Here is an 18279-nt window from a genome sequence, read left to right as displayed (position 1 = left end):
TATCATATTCAAACTCCAATTTTGCAACCAGATATTCTTACACCAAATTCGAAAATTGGAGATATCACAATGATATTAAAATAAAATTAATATCTATTAGTTCTAGTTTTAAGTTTTAAATTTTAAATTTTATTTTGATTAGTTTTAGTTGGTATGAGACTAGTATAAATAGATGTCTGTCTCTATTTGAAAATACACTCTTTATTCTCTCTTTTAAAGAGACATTCTCTTCTACTCTTTTTCTTTTAATAATTTTAGTTTTTATTTATTGTTGTGCTTATTGTTAAGGGTGGTTTCAAAGCCCTAAATATGATTTCTTGGTTTTAATAATTTTCATTGATCTTCAACTCCCTTATATTAAATTGCTTCTATTTTTCTATTTGAATGTCATGGATCTTGTAAAATCTTGTTTAGGTGGCCAACTAATTAGGGTTTTGCATTATTCTACTATCATCTTAGAATTTCTATTCACCTAATAGTTTAGGATTCTAAGTAGAGTGATAAATTGCAATTAAGGTATTGTGACGGGTATTTTAATTGTGATGAAAAATAGAACCTAGGTTAAATGAATTGCATGCTTAATGAATTTGTTGTCTAGATTAACTTGTTTCCACAGAGTGTAATGCTTTTACTAGGTTAAATAGATCGCATGCTTAATGAGTTTATTGCTGGGTAAAAATGGTTAATTACGAGCGCTTAGCTTTAATTAATTATAATAGGGAAATTGGGATAATTGACTGCTTAAGTGTTATCTGCGGGATTAATAGTTTAATTGGGAATATAGATCAATGCTATTATTGAAATACTTGAATGCGTATTTAGTGGTGGAGAATGACCTCTTAACTATTTTAACTATTAACTTTATTTTTAATTATTTTATTTTCGAAAACCTCTTCTTTATTAACTTTTTGTCTTTTGAATAATAGTCATTGCGGGTTTGACCCTTATTTACCGCTATACTGAAGTAGTGGGTATAAGGAATTAATAAAATCAATAATTAAATTTGGTATGGTTAACGACACCAATAAAAATTTTGGCGCTGTTGCCGGGGACTATTTTATTTAATTTGTTATTCATTATTTTTCCTTTTTACCAACTTGGTCTATTAGTTGTGGTTTATGTTTTCAAGACTTTCATAGAATTTAGTTGGAGACACGACGATGTACTATCAATTGTTTATCGATTCATTCAATGTCTCACAACAAACAAATAGATATGACCCAACATAATGACTACAAGAGCAACACTCAGTCGAGCTAATGACGTTAAACAAAGCATTTGCAGGAGTTTTTCTTACCCTCATCTTTTTATTTTGCATTGATTTTTATTTAATTTGTGCCTTGAGGACAATGCTTATATTAAGTGTGGGGAGAACAATTTTCGTATGCTATCTTATTTTTTTTGTTTTTTTAGTTTGTTTTTGTTTTTATTAGTTTTAAAAATGCATGGTTAAGTTGAAAGTAATTAGTCAATGATGAAAAAAGTAATTGCGTGCTTGACTTTTGTTTTGATTATTGCTTAGGCTTGATTCATAATTTTGAATTTATGTACATAATTGAATTTACTAAGTTGCTAGTACTTAAAGAGATTTATGCATGCTAAGATAATATTTTTCTTTATTCTGTACCACTCTAGAACATATTTGATAATTATTTGAGGTGAAATTTATAAGTTAAATATGATTTAGGTAATTTTTTTGGACCGATTGAGCCTTTCAAACCTACCTACCTTATTTATTTATCCCCTAGTTACCAATTTTGAGTTTTGTTGATATCCTTTTATTTTTCTTATTTTACCCGTATACACGAGCCTTATGAAAAAATAATAATATATTCTTATCTTTAAACCGGTAACACCATAGATATAGTGTTTGATTGTTTATTTGTTGTGAAGGAGTTGTACAAATGAAAAGTATTGAGATTAAGGTTTTGTATTGGGGTTGTGCTTTAAATGTATAAAATCCCCTATTCCTCTAGAAAAAAAAAAGAAGGTTTGCAAGATGAAAAAAAAAAGAGAAATTCAATGAAAAAAAGAAAGAAAGAAAAATACTTGCAACAATTCAAGTGTGGGGGAAATAGTGAGATTTATGTTTGAAAAAAAAAAAGAAGAGAAAAGTAAACCTTTTGTAAATTGTTAGGGAATATTTGTAAGGGTTAAAAGTAGAAGAACTTGTATGTTGTTGTGTGATTTGAACCTAGATTGTCTTTCTCATCTATCTTTAACATTAGCCATACATTATAAGCCTAATAAGTCCTATTGATCATTTGATTATGTGTACTTACATTAGTGGAGAATGATTTGATAATAAGCCTATGGAGTGGATATTCTTAATAATAAATCTATATATTTGAGACACTTTTAATTAGTTTTGGCATGTATAAATTGACTTAGGTGCAAGTGATATAGTTAATTTAATTGTGCACATACATACAAGAAAGGGGTTTAAGAGGTAATTATACTTAAGTTGAAATTCTAAGGATTGTGAATCTAGATTTTTCTTGGAATTATATATTTATGCTATCTTTGAGACGATTATTATTTTTGACAAGACCATGACTTTATATTTTTATTGTTTGTGTTTAGTTTAGTTTTAGTTTTTGTGTTTGCTAAGGGACTAGCAAAATCTAAGTGTGGGGGAATTTGATAAGTTCAATTTTGATCATATATTTTTAATTTCTTTAGGCTTAGAAATTGTTAGTTTTTAGTTATTTTAATGATTTAATTTTATTTTTGGTATTTTGTGAGTTTTGGTTTAAAAAGAATTTTAAGAGTAAAAATACACATTTATTAATATAAAAAATAAATTAAGTTTGAATCAATATTTCTGACTTTAATTAAATATATATATATTTATTTGGAATTTTGATTTGATTTATTTTGTTTGTTTAGGAAATTGTATATTTTTATGAAGAAAATAAAGTATTGAAATTTGAACTAGAGTATGGCACAAAGCTGAAGCTGAAACTTCACGATCGATGTTGAGACTGTTCCAGCCATATTTTGAAAATTCTTCAAGAAATAGAAGTTGTAGATATTTTTCTAAGATGTCCAAAACGTATTGAATCGTTCAAATCAGAGTTATATCAATGGGGATATGACCAAAATACGATTAACATCGTGGGAAAATTTAGTTTCTTGAGGAATACGAAAATATCAAATTCAAACTCCAATTTTGCAACCAACATGCAAATGTTTTTACTCCAAATTCGAAAATTGGAGATATCTCAATAATATTAAAATAAAATTAATATCGTTTCAGTTTAAGTTTTAAATTTTAAATTTTATTTTGATTAGTTTTTGTTAGTATGAGACTATTATAAATAGAGGTCTGTCTCTATTTGAAAACACACTCTCTATTCTCTCTTTTAGAGAGACATTCTCTTTGGCTCTTTTTCTTTTTGTAATTTTATTTTTTATTTATTGTTGTGCTTATTTGTAATAGTGATTTCAAAGCCCTAAATATGATTTCTTGGTTTTAATAATTTTCATTGATCTTCAATTCCTTTATATTAAATTGCTTCTATTTTTCTATTTCAATGTCACGAATCTTGTAAAATTTTGTTTAGGTGGCCAACTAATTAGGGTTTTGCCTTATTCTACTATCATCTTAGAATTTCTATTCACCTAATAGTTTAGGATTCTAAGTAGAGTGATAAATTGCAATTAAAATATTGTGACGGGTATTTAATTGTGATGAAAAATATAACCTAGGTTAAATGAATTGCATGCTTAATGAATTTGTTGCCTAGATTAACTTGTTTCCACAGAGTGTAATGCTATTACTAGGTTAAATAGATCGTATGCTTAATGGGTTTATTGATGGGTAAAAAGGGATAATTACGATCACTTAGCTTTAATTAATTATAATAGGGAAATTGGGATAATTGACTGCTTAAGTGTTATCTACGAGGTTAATAGTTTAATTGAGAATATATATCAATGCTATTATTGAAATGCTTGAATGCGTATTTAGTGGTGGAGAAAGACTTTTTAACTATTAACTTTATTTTTAATTTTTTTTATTTTCAAAAACCCCTCCTTTATTAACTTTTTGTCTTTTGAATAATAAATTGAATAGTAGTCCTCGTGGGTTCCACCGTTACTTACCGCTATACTGAAGTAGTGGGTATAAGAAATTAATAAAATCAATAATTAAATTTGGTATGGTTAACGACACCCATCAATATGACATCACTAAAACTTCTTCCAACTAGCCATAATAAGTATTATTTTCAACTCCAGCTACAGAGACTCCATTATTTTGAGTTTTACGATTCTTGTCCCTGTAATAACACAGAAATATAACTCCATTTACAACACACCCAGAGTCGAAGTAACAACGGTAGAAGAACCGTTTGTTAAAGAGATTAACTCTTCATGTACTTCCCAAGAATCCGTTTGTCGAAGATGATAAATTATAAAACCAATTAGGAAATTCCTTTCTATGTAATTGGTCTAGGTTTTCGGCACCTTTAGAATGAAGAATTTCCATATGCTCTCTACAACGAACAAAAACAATTAATTTAAGAGTTACTAATAAGTATTATAATAAACGTGCAATGAAACGATGAACTACTTAAAGTACTTACTGAAGATATGGTGAGATCTCATTATAGTTATTTATAAAATACCAATCCGCCATTTTCTTACTTCATCATCCAAAGTTGTCAAAGATTTCTTACCAATTGGACGACCCTGAGATCGAAATACCGACATCTTTTTAAGAGATGGACCAACATCTACATTTCAGTCTGGATGATTGAACTTTGTTTCAACTCCTTTCAAGTACACTGAGAAAAATGTTAATGCCTCATCGACCACATATCCTTCTGCTATTAACCCCTTTGTACGTGCTTTATTAAAGACAAATGTAACGCCCTAAACTCCAGGGACCATTACGATGTGCATTTTGAACAGTGCTAAACTCGCTAACCGAGTCATTTGGCCATAATCGTGTAACTAAGTATGATTAGCGGTTTAAGGATTAAATTTTTTTGGTTAAGATATAACGTTTCACAAAAATGTTTACTGTATACATTGGGATCCCAGAAATATAATTTAAAGGTTCATTACAAGAAAATATTTACAACCAGCCGATCTAAGCGGTAAAATAGGGTTTAACCCTAGTTCCTCTTTCAATCCTTGCCCATGGCGGACGAGCAGCCGCATATGTATACATCGTCACCTAAGCTCTCCAACTCAAGGATGGTTCAGCTTTCTTTTGCCTTTACCTGCACCACATAGCACCCGTGAGCCAAAGCCCAGCAAGAAAACTCAATATGCCCATGAACAGTAATATCATGTCTCAAAATCATAACTGGCATGCCTAGCAATTTATAGCCTAACGAAGCATGCAAATGAGTTCAGACAAAGCTGGGGAATCTAGGATAAGAAATCCTGCCCTCCTGATTGGATGACTATCACGTCAATCCTAATCAGATGAGTTATTTAACACTGGTGGTTCCGTTAACCATAATGAGTGACTGACAAGCAAGTCATGACGGGGCTCAGCACCCACAACTATGCTAATGATGATTCTTATGATCATACAGAGCTTATAGCCCTGAACAGATGAGTGAATATCACTTTGAGGTTCTGTTAAACCATAATGAGTGACTGACGAGCAAGTCACTAGGGGCTCAGTACCCATAGCGATGTGATGAAACAATCACCTAGGATTTCTGGCAATGGCTCTAATTAGATGAGTGACTGACGAACAAATCACTACGGGGCTCGGCACCCACAACCATGTGATGAAACTGTCACCTGGGCTCAGCACCCACAGTCATGTGACTAAATAGTCACTGGGGCTCTCTTTCCTTGGCTCTAAGTGACTAGCCTTAGGCTAGACAAGCGCTTTTAGTTTTCATCAAACTTGAGGTCAGTCCGGCATTAGTGCTCTTTTGAGTCATTCAATGCAGATGTCGATTAGATCTAATCTTTATTAGCCTGCGTTAAACATGCTAAGACCGTTATTGACCTTTTAGTCAATACCATGTGACTAGTGCTCAGTATTACTGCCGAACTTGACAAGTAGGTCACAGCTTCACAGTTAATACGGACACCATTGCCAATTCTGACTAGTTAGTCAATGCCAGGCACAAGTAAGCAATGCTACCAGGCATATATCATATGTCAAATATCCAAGTGTAAGGCATTCAGCATGCTTACTTAACAGTTGCTAGCATAATTATGATCATGCACAAACATAGAGGCTCAAGCTCTGATCAATCTCACATTCAACAATTCATGGCATGCCCTAATCACATGTTTCTCGTGCATCACATACTGGGTGTATTTTTCTTACCTCTGGCTCAAGCGAGAAATAACAATTGAACGACCCTTGAAAACGATCAATCCTTTAATCCCTTAGCGGTCACCTAGTCATAACCAAATACAACCTCCAATTAATGAAATCAACAATAATAGGGTCTTGACCTAAACCTCACTCCCGGGACCCCGAATTGTACCCAAACGGTGAGTAGATTCAATCCCGAGCCTTAGGAATTGAAATCCCGAGCCAAAACCCCTTAAAAATACCCAAAATATGCATCTAAGAAAATAGGGTAGCACTACAACCGGGGGCATTTTGCCCTGGCTAGCACTGTAGCGCTACCCTTTGGGCACTATAGCGTTAGGACCAGGCAGAAATGGCCCTGGTTCTTCCTCCTTCGAATCCTCCATTTCCAACCTGATTCAAAAGCTTCCAAACACCATTTAAACCCCCAAATGAACCCAAATATCATCTACACATGTCCTAGGCATCATAACCCAAGTAACCCTAGCCAAAACATCCATCAAATTCTCGACTTGCCAACTCAAAAACCAAACTGAAACTCCAACGAAAACAAAGCAAGAACAAGAGATTCTATGGCTAAAAACTCACCTTGATCTCATCTTAGTCTCATTTTCAATGGTATAGCATAACCCAAAACCCTCACAGCTTGGTTCCTTGGCTTGATTCCTCAAAAAGAGCTCCAAAATTCAAAGAGAAAATGTGGAGAAATGGTGCACGGGAGAAGAGGAACCTTTGCTCTGTTTTTGGTAAACTTCTATAGCCATCTAATGGCTAATTATAAGCTTAGGGTGAAAAGACCTAAAGGCCACTACTACATAATTGGCCTACCACAACACTAAAATCTAACAGAATTGAAAAAGTATTATAATATAGGATGAAATAATGAGCGGGACTTTGAAATAAATTTTGGGTGCAGGCACCATTATTTTTGCTATTTCTTTTTTCCGCAATTAAAAAATATCATCTCCTTTAGCAAAAAAATAAACTCTCACCAAAAACATACATTGTCTCTCTCTCTCTAGTCAGTCAACTAGTCTTCCCTGCGATCATCACCCATTTTCCTCTCTCAATTCTAGTTGTTTCCATGCCCTCTTCCCTCTGCCATTCTTTTGGAGACCCACTAGGAATGGGTCCAATCCATGGCATCAACCAGAATTAAGGTTAGATGGTAGTGTATTGAAGCATGAAAGTATCATTATTTTTTCCCTAAATCTGATTTTTTATATATTTATATTCAACTTTTAACGTGGGTTTTCTAGGGTTCTTATTTATTCTTTCCATTTTTTATTATTATTATTAGTTTTGAAAATCTTGGGGGTTTTTATTAGGGCTTATGTTGATTTGTTTGTTTGACTTTATTCTCCTCACTCAACTCAGTCTTTTTGTACTAAGTTTTGCTCTCTTTTTTGGGTTGAAGACAGATTATAAATTAAATCAACCTGCAATACAACTATGCTTTGGATATGGTCTGTTTAAACATAAATCTATGTGTTGTTATTTATTATGAATTTCTAATTGTGGTGATTGTGTGCAGAATCTACTAGTGGACTTGGAAAAAAGGTTCTTTGAGCAAGCTCAATGGGTATATCTCTAGTTTTGTTTTTGAGTTATAATTTTGATGATAAATGAATGTTTTGAAATCATTTTATGATGCTAATAGGTTTGGTAAATATATATATATATATATATAACTATTTTTGTTAAGGATTGACAAAATGAGAAATACGAGTTCAAAAAAAAGAAATGATATTTTAACACTTTCTTGTATCTATTAATATCTAAGCATAACGTTTTTTGGTTGTGATTGTTAGAGTTTATATTGGACTGTCAAGTATTTAGTTTTTCTGATTGTTGATACGTCTATTAAAGAAAATTGAAAATGTGATGCCCCTCCCATACATTGTTTTTCTTTTACTGCTAACATTATCTCCATCTCACATTCACAATAACCACGCAATGCCCTGTTTTTCATTCAATCCTAATATCAAGTTATTATTCAAAGATAGTTAATTTATCCCAATAATCTCGTGAACATAACGATTGTTCATGCCCTGTTTTCATGTAAAAGTCTAAAACATACACAGAGAGGAGAATAGGGTGAAAATGCCTATTAAAATCCCATGTGTACCAGAGAACAGTTGGCCAAACGCACCAATCCCAGTTCTTGGTGAAGGTTCCTAAGGCATTTAAGTACCTAGAGCAGTAACTAAACTAGTTTTTAATCATTATTATATATAATGTTATGCCTTTTTTCTAGAACTAGAAAAGGACCCTTACTTTTGCCACCTACTAAAAATCAACTAAAGGTCTTTGTGTGTGCATATATATATATATATATATATATATTAAACTAATATCAACAGAAAAAAAATTGAAAAAAATAAAGTTAAATGGGTAGTATATAACTCTGACTAACTAATTTAGAATAGAAAACATTTGGTTTGTGTGAATTAACCGCGTGTAAGCATTTTCGTAGTTCGACTATATCAGTGGGTATTTTCTTGGAACTCGATTACATTAACCATGTGTAGGTTTTTTTATGCTTTTATAAATATATATTATGTGTAAAAAAAGGTTTCATTGAGTTAACTATGTCAATGAGAATTGTATTGTTGTAGATTGGAATGCTTGAAAGAAATTCCACTTGGTGATTAGACTGATGGGATACTATGTAGCTTCGAAATGCATGTGATTCAGTTTGTGCTTTTTTCTTGATGATTATGAATTTATAATTTGGTTTGTTATTTATTTTCTTGTTAATTTAATGGTTCTTTGTATATTCAGGACAATCAGAATGTCAAGAAAGACAGTCATTCTTGTTTATTTGATATTGCTGAAGTGAATAAGCTTTTTACTTATGATTTATTGAATTACAAAATTTTGTAATTATTAAGGTTGAAGCAGCAGATCTTTACTAAAAGATCCTCCCACACTTGAGAACGTCTTAACATAGAGGTGAGTTTTTTATTACAATTAATGAGTACTTTTTTTTGATAAAAAAATTCTTTTGACTATCTAAAGTTGTGGTGTACCTTTACCATAGTTGATTTTGTTTCTTATGATGGGACAATTCAATAGATTAGGTTTTTTTGATTTTGATCCTTAACTTTCTATTTTTCAATTCTTTTTTTTTTCATTCATTATAGTGAATATAATCCAAGAGAACTGAAACAACGATATGAGAGTAAATAACGATTTTAGAATAAAAATTCATGTAATTGTATGCACATTTTCCAACTTTATAATAATGTAAAGGTCTCACATCTCTTAACTTCTTTTTTTATTTATATTATATAATATTTGCCCAAAATCTAGAAGTGTGGTTTTCACTAAAACTTAATAATTTTGTAAAATTTTCTCACATTCTTTTATTTATTTAGGTAGTTTTCAAATTGGGTTGGTGTGTATTAGCTCATGAGTTCCTCCTATACTACAAATGAATATATTAATTTAGAAAGAAAAAAAGATGTAGAAAAGTCAACAGCATTCTCTTCCAATTTGGTTTTTTTTCCCTTTATCTTTTAAGTATTTATTTAGTTTTGAAATCACTGAGTTCGTTTTTTTTTTTTTTTTGGATCATGTGTTTGTTTGCAAAGGATGATAGTGATGTGGTATTGATGGCCTTTCTTTGTAGGTAGAATTAGGTTACATTATATTCAACTTGCTTAGTAGAATGATTTTTTTTTTGACATGGTATTTAAAATACAGAGAAATCAATCCTTAATCCTAAATCCAACTTGACCATTGCTTTAGTTCTTTGTGCATACGATTTTATTCTTTCTTTCTATCAATTCCTTCTAATTGTGGCAATAAAGTGAATATATATGTTTTTTATATTTTTTTGTTTGTTGGGGACAAAAGAAAGTCTCACATATATCTTTAAACGTTAAACTTAGTGAGGTTGTGGGCTTTTGATGTAGAAATTCACTCACACCATCTAATTCTCTAATGAAACTTTTGTGTGTGTCAAAATTTTGCTAATGCTAATTGAAGTAAATAAAAAAAATTTGTGCTAGAACTAGATCTAAAGTAAAATCTTCAAGAGCAGTTAATAAAATATTAGTTTTGATGGCTGGAGGGATTATTTACATTATGTTATTGTTTTACCTCTGCAATTTATTAGAGATTATAGCTTTTATAGTCATTATTCTTCATTTTATTTAGTTACCTTTAATGTCAAGTTATACAATTGTAAATTGTAACTGGTTTGAGTAAACCATAATAATTTTTTTTTATAAATGTCACATGCTGCAGATTTTGGAATCATTCAAATGTTCAGAACATAAAAAAGAAAAGAGAAGACACATTTCAAGAAGTATTTACTGTCCATAGAACAACTTATATTTGTATATTTATACATGTAAGTGTGTATGTTAAATTGGATTTATTTGAATATTTAGTTGTATAATTTACATTTACCTGATTAGTTCATTTTAATCAAATGGTTGGTGGACTAAAAGCTATCAGTTTGTTTTATTGTTAATGTGTTTCTTGATTGATTTTGATTGCACTCATCAAGATTTTGACTAAAATCTTACGTAAGGGAGAGTAGAGGGGGCAGTTACCATTATTCTTCACAGCCCTCATTTTCAAAATCTAAAGAGAGAGAACTAGATAGCAAAAAGAGAGAACTTGTGCTCTCAAGGGGTTCAGCCAGCCTAAGAATTCTTCTTAGGGTACGTTTCATTTGGATTTTCTTTAAGTATTTTAGTATGAATATGTCCTTAGAGATCTCTTGATGTTATAAGGAATTGGAAACCAACTTTGGAGAGGGAAACTCCATAGTCTCGGCTTAGAGAATTCAAGAGCAAGGGGTATGTGACACTTTGGTTTTCTTAAAGGGTTCGACCATGATGGTCTCTCAAAGAATTGTTGTTCTTGATTATGGAAACTAGAAAACAAAGAGAATGGGAGAAAATATAGATTTAGCCAGTTAGTTCACTGATTCACTAGTTAGTTTATCAAATATATATATATATATATATATAAATCAGTGTACAAATGGGAGAGTTGTTTGCCTAAAGGTTTGAAAAATATATTTACATAATTATAGCTTTGAAAACCGCAACATCCACCCTCCCTGTCCCTCTCCTTCTTTGTTTCTCTATGTGTGCGGTATGATTTTTTTGTTTGCTATTTCAATTTGAATATAATCAATAAACATATATTTTTTGTATTATATGTTTGTGTGTGTTAGTAATTTTTTGCATTATAATCAATAAACATATCTCTATGTGTGTGTTAGTAATTTTGTATTATATATGCTACTATGCTAGTATATTTATTCTATTTATATTGAGTATTTTTTGGTCTTCTTTTTAGTCAATATTATGTGCATTAATTTTAATTTGTTGGTTGTTTCATTGCATTGACTATCAGTTTCAAAGTTTATGTTTTGGAAGTGAGAGATAGATTACTTTCGTGGATTAGTAAGATAATGTTATTTGGATTTATTTGATATGCTATGTTTGTATCAATTTATCTATAAAAAAAATTAGTCTGACTGCTTAAGACAGTCTTTTTTGAAGAATATATTACTAAGCTTTGCTAAAATAATGCATAAAATTGAATGATTCTATTGATTCTCAACCCTATATCCTTTCTTAATTTGGCATATTCTTTAAGAGATAAGAATTGTAAATATTAGAGTAGGCCCATGCATTATGCTATCTATAGATATATATATATATATATATAAATGATTTTATGAGAAGAAGACTGATGAGTATGTTTTGTTTTTTTATTCAGGTTATTAGAAAACTTATAGCCTTGAATGGTAATGGTTTGGATGCATGCTTACGAGATATATGTTCTTATCTAGATCTTGTTATTGATGGTAAGCTTCCTTATAAATGTTAGAGGGGTTTATATTATGTCTAAAAACTCTAAAATGATTGATTTGAATATAAAGCCTCATAAGTTGCATGAACAATCTTCAAATAATTAGGTTAGACTCACTGACTGCTAATTCAATATCCATTTCTTTGTTTGTAGGATCAAGAATTTTTCTTCTTCTTTTCTCCGTTGTAGTAGAGAAAGAACACACATAAGACATTACCATAATTCTATTAAATCATAGCACTATTTAGGCACTTGTTATGGAAAAAAAACACAAACTGATCAACCAAGCACTACAACATATATAGCATGCTTAATCATATATTTTAAGTTTTCATCTGCTGGTATAACAATTTAAAACATTATCTGTGTTGAATAAGAAGGGCAAAACAAGTAACAAGTATGAAAAAGTATGAATGCAGGCAGTACCTGAAGAAGCAGTTCCACCAAAAACAGCTTGCATGTACTGTTTTGGAAGCCTTCCAGCTGATCCCATCAAGCTTCCACCAACTAAACCATCAGCTATACAGCAAATTGCGACTGAAGCAACTGTTACACCATAGGTTTTCTCACTTGATTCTGTGCACCACACCCAGTCTATCAACGGAGCCACCATTAATGAGAGAACAAACATAGAAAATCCCAAGTTGAGTGTTAGCCTTGAACTCAATTTCCCATAACAGCTACCCCAAATTAGCATCAGAACTAGAACTAGTATTGAACAACTCATGTAAGCCACAGAGAAAACCTTCTCAACATGTCTGTTTGGATAGAGAAAGCCAAAGTAGTCAACACCTGTGATAAAAGCATTCCAAGGAAGTAAATTTCCAACACCAAGCAAGAAGTGAATAATGTAAGCAATCTTGTAAGTGTCTCTTGGCTCAAGTTGGTCTGCAGGAGTCTTAACATTAATCATTCTTACTCTACTTTTTCCTTTCTTTTTTCAATTTAGGATGTTTTAGAAGTCTTGGTTGGACCTTAAAACATCATTTATGGAAGGGGGGAACTCAAGAATTGGGAAATGATATATATAGTTGACAAGAAAAGCATATTCAAGCTTCATTCTAGAAGGCTTTGGCTAGTTGGAGTGGCGAGGCTAATTAGTAGGCTAGCCAAAATCTATGGCTTACAATTTTTATGCACATTCTTGCACTTTAAAGGCAGATAAGTCACTATAAGACCAACCGTGACTGAAGCAAACTAGAACCAACATATGGGCAGCTGAATGGCTCTAATTTCTTGGTTCATCGATTTGATTGATGGGTTGAGTTCATAATCAAATGTGATTTATGAATATGGAAGATTTATGCCAAGTGGGGACAAAAATGGATGGGCCTTATTAACAGAGAGGTACCCTTTAATGTTATGCTGCTACACATGGGGTAAGCTATAAGCTATAAGCTAAGCTAGGTGGCATACGTTTTCCTTAAACTTCAAAAAACTTTACCACTTCACAAAAAGAAATGTGATTTAAAATGCCAAATATATATATAGTTCCTGAGCAAGTGAGAGATTTCTTTAATTTAGCATATATACGAGACATTTTTATGTTGTGTATTAAATTTCATGATATTATTGTCTTTCGTTTTTATTTTGTTTCACATGGCCTCCATGCACTTGTGTAGGTTGTATTTTGGAAATGGATTACCCCAAAGTTGTTGGGTCTGGTTACACAGACCTCGGTATATCATTGGTCAATTGAAGGTTTGTCACTCTCTTATTATTATTAAACTTCTCTTCTAGCGTGCTTTGTTTTACAATACAATTACTTTTGTTTTCAAAATTTGGCTGGTATGTGCACTATATCTTCCTTGTAGGTAAGACTGAACCTGTGAAGATGTTCGAAAGAACTGTTAATCTGGCAAACAATCAGATAATAAACTATCGATGTGACCCTTCTGAAAAGTGGTTGGTTTTGATTGGAATTGCCACTGGTGCTCCTGAGGTATGTTCTTATATATTGTAACATCATTTAGTAGATTGATACTCATATCCAGATATGCTTTATGTATAGATTTTTCATAGGGAAATCCTCATCAAGCCAATATATTTGATGATCTTGGTATTTATATGTTACATTTGTAATGATGTAATCCATGTAGTTGGAATAGAAGGGACTGCTTCTCCTATAACTAGTTATTGCCAAAGAGCCTTGTCCAAATGGTCCTTTTGAATTTTCTTGTAACATGATTTAATACCTTATTGACTGCTTGGTAGACTCTAAGCTTTAATTGTCCTATTTCTTGTACTTGATTTATTTATCTGCTCTGTTTGCAGAGGCAAAATCTGGTTAAAGGGAATATGCAACTCTTTTCAGTGGAACAACAGAGAAGTCAAGCTCTGGAAGCTCATGCTGCTGCTTTTGCACAATTTAAAGTGCGTAAATTAACTTCTCCCTCTTGAGTTGCCATCTTTGGTTAATTCTCTAATGTGTTGTGGAAATATTGCTCTTGTCTTGATCTTTGAGTGTAGCATTGTGATTTTGGCTCCACTGGATGGTTGGACAATTATGTTCGGCTGCCAAAATGGTGCACTTGTATTTGGGCTATACTAACCCACTGAAATGTGTACCAATGTAGTCTCACCCTAACACTACTATTTTTTTTATTCTTTTTTTCTATAGGGGTATGTACTATGTATTATCATTGAGGTTGTGTAAATATGACTACTTTTATTTTCTTTTCATATTAAAATTTTATTATAAACCATTTTTCAAATATGTACTTTCAAATTTGTTTTAAACCATTGAGATGTAGGTTTGATGTTAAATAATAATAAGAGAGTGATTAAATGTCATTTCAATAAAATGACACATTTTGAACTAATCTCTGCTTCTCTATGGAGTAAAATATACAGTGAGGCAGAGCTTATTCTATCTTCATCTGTCCTACAGTTGTTTGCATCTGCTAATCATTCCTCTTTCATGTTGTATCTATTAATTCATATCTCAGCTATGTTTTCTTTTACCAAGAACATTCTTTGGTTGGATGAATCCCCTTATGCAGCGTGCATATCAAAGACCAACAACAGAGAAGGAAGTGTGGAAGTTAGATACTTGGGATAGAACAGAAACATTGAATGCTAAGTATGCAGTCATTCGTACTTTATAGTTTCTTGTCAATAAAATTTAACTGATAAAGGTTACATCATTATTTTTATACCTCTTGCAGGTTCCAAGAATATTGGGTTAAAGAATCTCAGAAGCCAAAGCCATGGCTGTTAAAAGCATTAAACAGTAGCCTTGGAGGAAGGTAAGCATACATATAAATATGTATTTGTATTATAGACTTTATAAGGAACAGACAATATTATTAAGTACATGGCTGGAATGGAATTGCATCAGTTGCTATGTTAACTTGAGTTTCTTATGATATTTTTTGTACATGCGTCTAATTCCCTTTTACTTTTTCTGTTTCTTGTAACATTTTATATAGGTTTTGGTGGGGAGGCTTTTGGAAGGTATTGAATTTATTTATTTAGTTTTTTCCCCTTATCTTGTCTCATTAGTTCTCAAGCAAACTTCCATTAAGCTTTTTAAAATTGTTCGTGGATTAGCAAATAATTCATTTGTAAGGTGCATATTGCATACCTAGACTTTAAAAGTGTATACTATATAAATTTGTTTTGCATTAAAAAAGAGCATTACAGAACTTTTTATGATCTGTTGTTGGCTGTGGCTTTTTTGCTGTTGTGGATATACTCGGGTCTCCATTGCCCCTATTTTTTTATGCACTACCATTCTAACTTTGGCCCTTTTAACTTTCAAGTGTCTCATTTTACCATTCTAATCATGTTTTGGCCCCTTATTTTACTGTTGACAAAAAAAATTAGGTCTGGGGTAGTGAAAATTCATATTTTTGTCATACTTACAGTATAATAAAAGGCCATGTGACCTTTGTCAAAAAAAAAGTATAGTGTTTGGTTTCTTTGTTTGCTTTGGTGTAGTTGTGAATTCATTATTTTGTATGTGGTGTCCTCTCTTGGAAATAATTTCCATAGCATTTTTCTTGAAGTAATTTGTGATGCTAGATAATAACAATAAAATATTTCTTTGTTTATTTTGCAGATGTGACAAGCGAAATAGAAAATGATACTTAATTTTGAAGGCTTTGTGTTGGGCAGCTATAGAATATTTTGTGCTGAAAGTAGTAACTTTTCAATATGTTGAATAGTTAAGACTACTTGAATACTTAAAGAACATTTTGTTGTTGATGACAGTGTTGAATGTTTTAACTAATTTGTGGATTGTTAATACAATGTTGAATGTTTTTACTTTTTGTTATTTGAAAATCAAGTTCATTTGATGATGCTAGTATATATTAGAAAGTTAATTTTAATTATATAAATAAAAAATAAAAATATAATAGAATAAATTAGTGTTATATAAATGAATATATAATGAGAATTAAAACTTATCTAAATATTAAAATAATACGAAAAATGTGCTATAATATCTATTACAATAACACTTTTTATAAGTAAAGAATTGTGTTATGCAAACTTCATTATATAACACAAAAAATGTGTTATGCTAAAGTGTAGTATAACACAAATTTATAAGTATTGAAATGTGTTATATAATCGATTATAAATAATATAATTAAACACTTATCTATTTATTAAAATAACACAGAAAGTGTGTTATCGTTGACAGTATAATAACACATCTGTATAACAATGATAAAGTGTTATGTAAAGTACCCTGACCTACGATAACATAGTCGGTCTTAACACATCAAAAAGTGTTATGGTATGTTTTGATAACACATTTTTGGTGTTATTAAAAGCATTTTTTCTTGTAGTGTGCCCTCAAGTCTAAACAAAAGCCTTAACAACCACCAAGGGAAAAATCGTCCTCTCCTGCCTATTTCGTTAATTATAATTAACACCCTCCAATTTCCGTTATTCTCGATATTCTCAAATGCCAATAAATCATATCTCATTACCCTTTAATTCCCGGTAATGTTCTAATCACCAAATCACCCCGAGACTCACCTTGAGCTCCGAAACTAATCCCGTTATGACTAAACCGAAAAACTTGCATTCCATGATCGTCTCATGCCAAATGGCTCGAACAAATCCACATATAATGTGGTATTATTTATAATTCACCCACATGCATGAAGATACACAATCATGCCCTCAACGAGCCAAAATACCAAAATGCCCTTATAATTAAAAATGGACCCATATGCATGCATTTATCATCATATCATAATATAATTCACATAAACATGCATATAATCATTTAATGGCATAATAAATCAATTATGACCCTCCCGACTTCCTAAGCAAGGTCCTAAACCTTATTAGGGATTTTGGGGCATTACAACAAAATTCTTAAACTTTTTCATATACCTCTCAAAAGGATACATCCACCTCATGTGAATCGGTCCTCCAAGTATTGCTTCTTCCGATAAATGTATCACTAGATAGACCATGATATCGAAAAATGCTGGGGGGAAATGTTTTCTAACTTGCAAAAAGTCTAAAGAATTGAAGTTTTTGACTTTTTCTAAATTTGAGACTTTTAGAATACTTGCACAAATGAGCTTGAAGAAATTGCATAACTCAATAATAATATTAATCGATTTCTCTAGGAATGCATGCACACCAACTACAAAAAGGTGTTGCATAATGATGTGACAATCATGTGATTTCAAACCAGTGATCTTGTTGTCATTATCAATCACATTCTTCCTTAGGTTAGATCCAAAACCATCTAGAAACTTCACTGATTTAAGAAATTAACAAAACTTTTGGCGATCTTCAACAGTGAAGGTGAACTTGGCTGCGGCCTTTTGTATTAGACCATTCAACTTCTTCAGCTGTAACTCAGGTCTCATATTCAGCTTTTCCAAGTCTACTCTGACACTAAATGTATATTTGATCTTATTCTCCAACCCAACTATTGTGCCTACTAAATTGTCGAACACATTTTTCTCAACATGCATAACATCTAGATTGTGTCACAACATTATGTTGGTCCAATATGGGAGTTCAAAAAATATACTTTTTTTTCCGCCAACCTACTTACTCTTTTGTACGCTTTCTTTTTTGTCCAACATATCTTACATGCTTATCAGGAAGAGATTCTGGTATAAAACTTATTTGTGTGAACATATCTTGCATGGTTAATGGCT

The 18279-nt window shown here is 31.6% G+C and overlaps 1 protein-coding gene across 12 annotated transcripts; it reads left to right on the top strand.

Moving 5' to 3' along the window:
• The first annotated feature begins 7195 nt into the window (after positions 1–7195).
• Positions 7196–16440, top strand: LOC133823435 (clathrin heavy chain 1-like). Of its 12 annotated transcripts, none has more exons than XM_062256205.1 (14): positions 7196–7458; positions 7833–7880; positions 9193–9253; positions 10553–10658; positions 12047–12134; positions 12559–12989; positions 13089–13486; positions 13762–13840; positions 13954–14081; positions 14414–14512; positions 15088–15221; positions 15307–15387; positions 15571–15595; positions 16203–16440. In XM_062256205.1, exons 7-14 carry the CDS (start codon positions 13466–13468, stop codon positions 16206–16208), a joined length of 573 nt encoding a protein of 190 aa, XP_062112189.1. In that variant the 5' UTR covers positions 7196–7458; positions 7833–7880; positions 9193–9253; positions 10553–10658; positions 12047–12134; positions 12559–12989; positions 13089–13465; the 3' UTR covers positions 16209–16440. The 12 variants fall into 12 exon arrangements, with proteins under 12 accessions (XP_062112189.1, XP_062112191.1, XP_062112188.1 ...); XM_062256207.1 differs by having other exon boundaries at positions 12548–12989; positions 13099–13486; XM_062256204.1 differs by having other exon boundaries at positions 12548–12989.
• The last annotated feature ends 1839 nt before the right edge of the window (positions 16441–18279 follow it).

The sequence above is a fragment of the Humulus lupulus genome, chromosome 3 (genome assembly GCF_963169125.1).
Source record: "Humulus lupulus chromosome 3, drHumLupu1.1, whole genome shotgun sequence".
NCBI classification, from domain to species: domain Eukaryota; kingdom Viridiplantae; phylum Streptophyta; class Magnoliopsida; order Rosales; family Cannabaceae; genus Humulus; species Humulus lupulus.
This window is presented reverse-complemented; position numbering and strand designations above follow the sequence as displayed.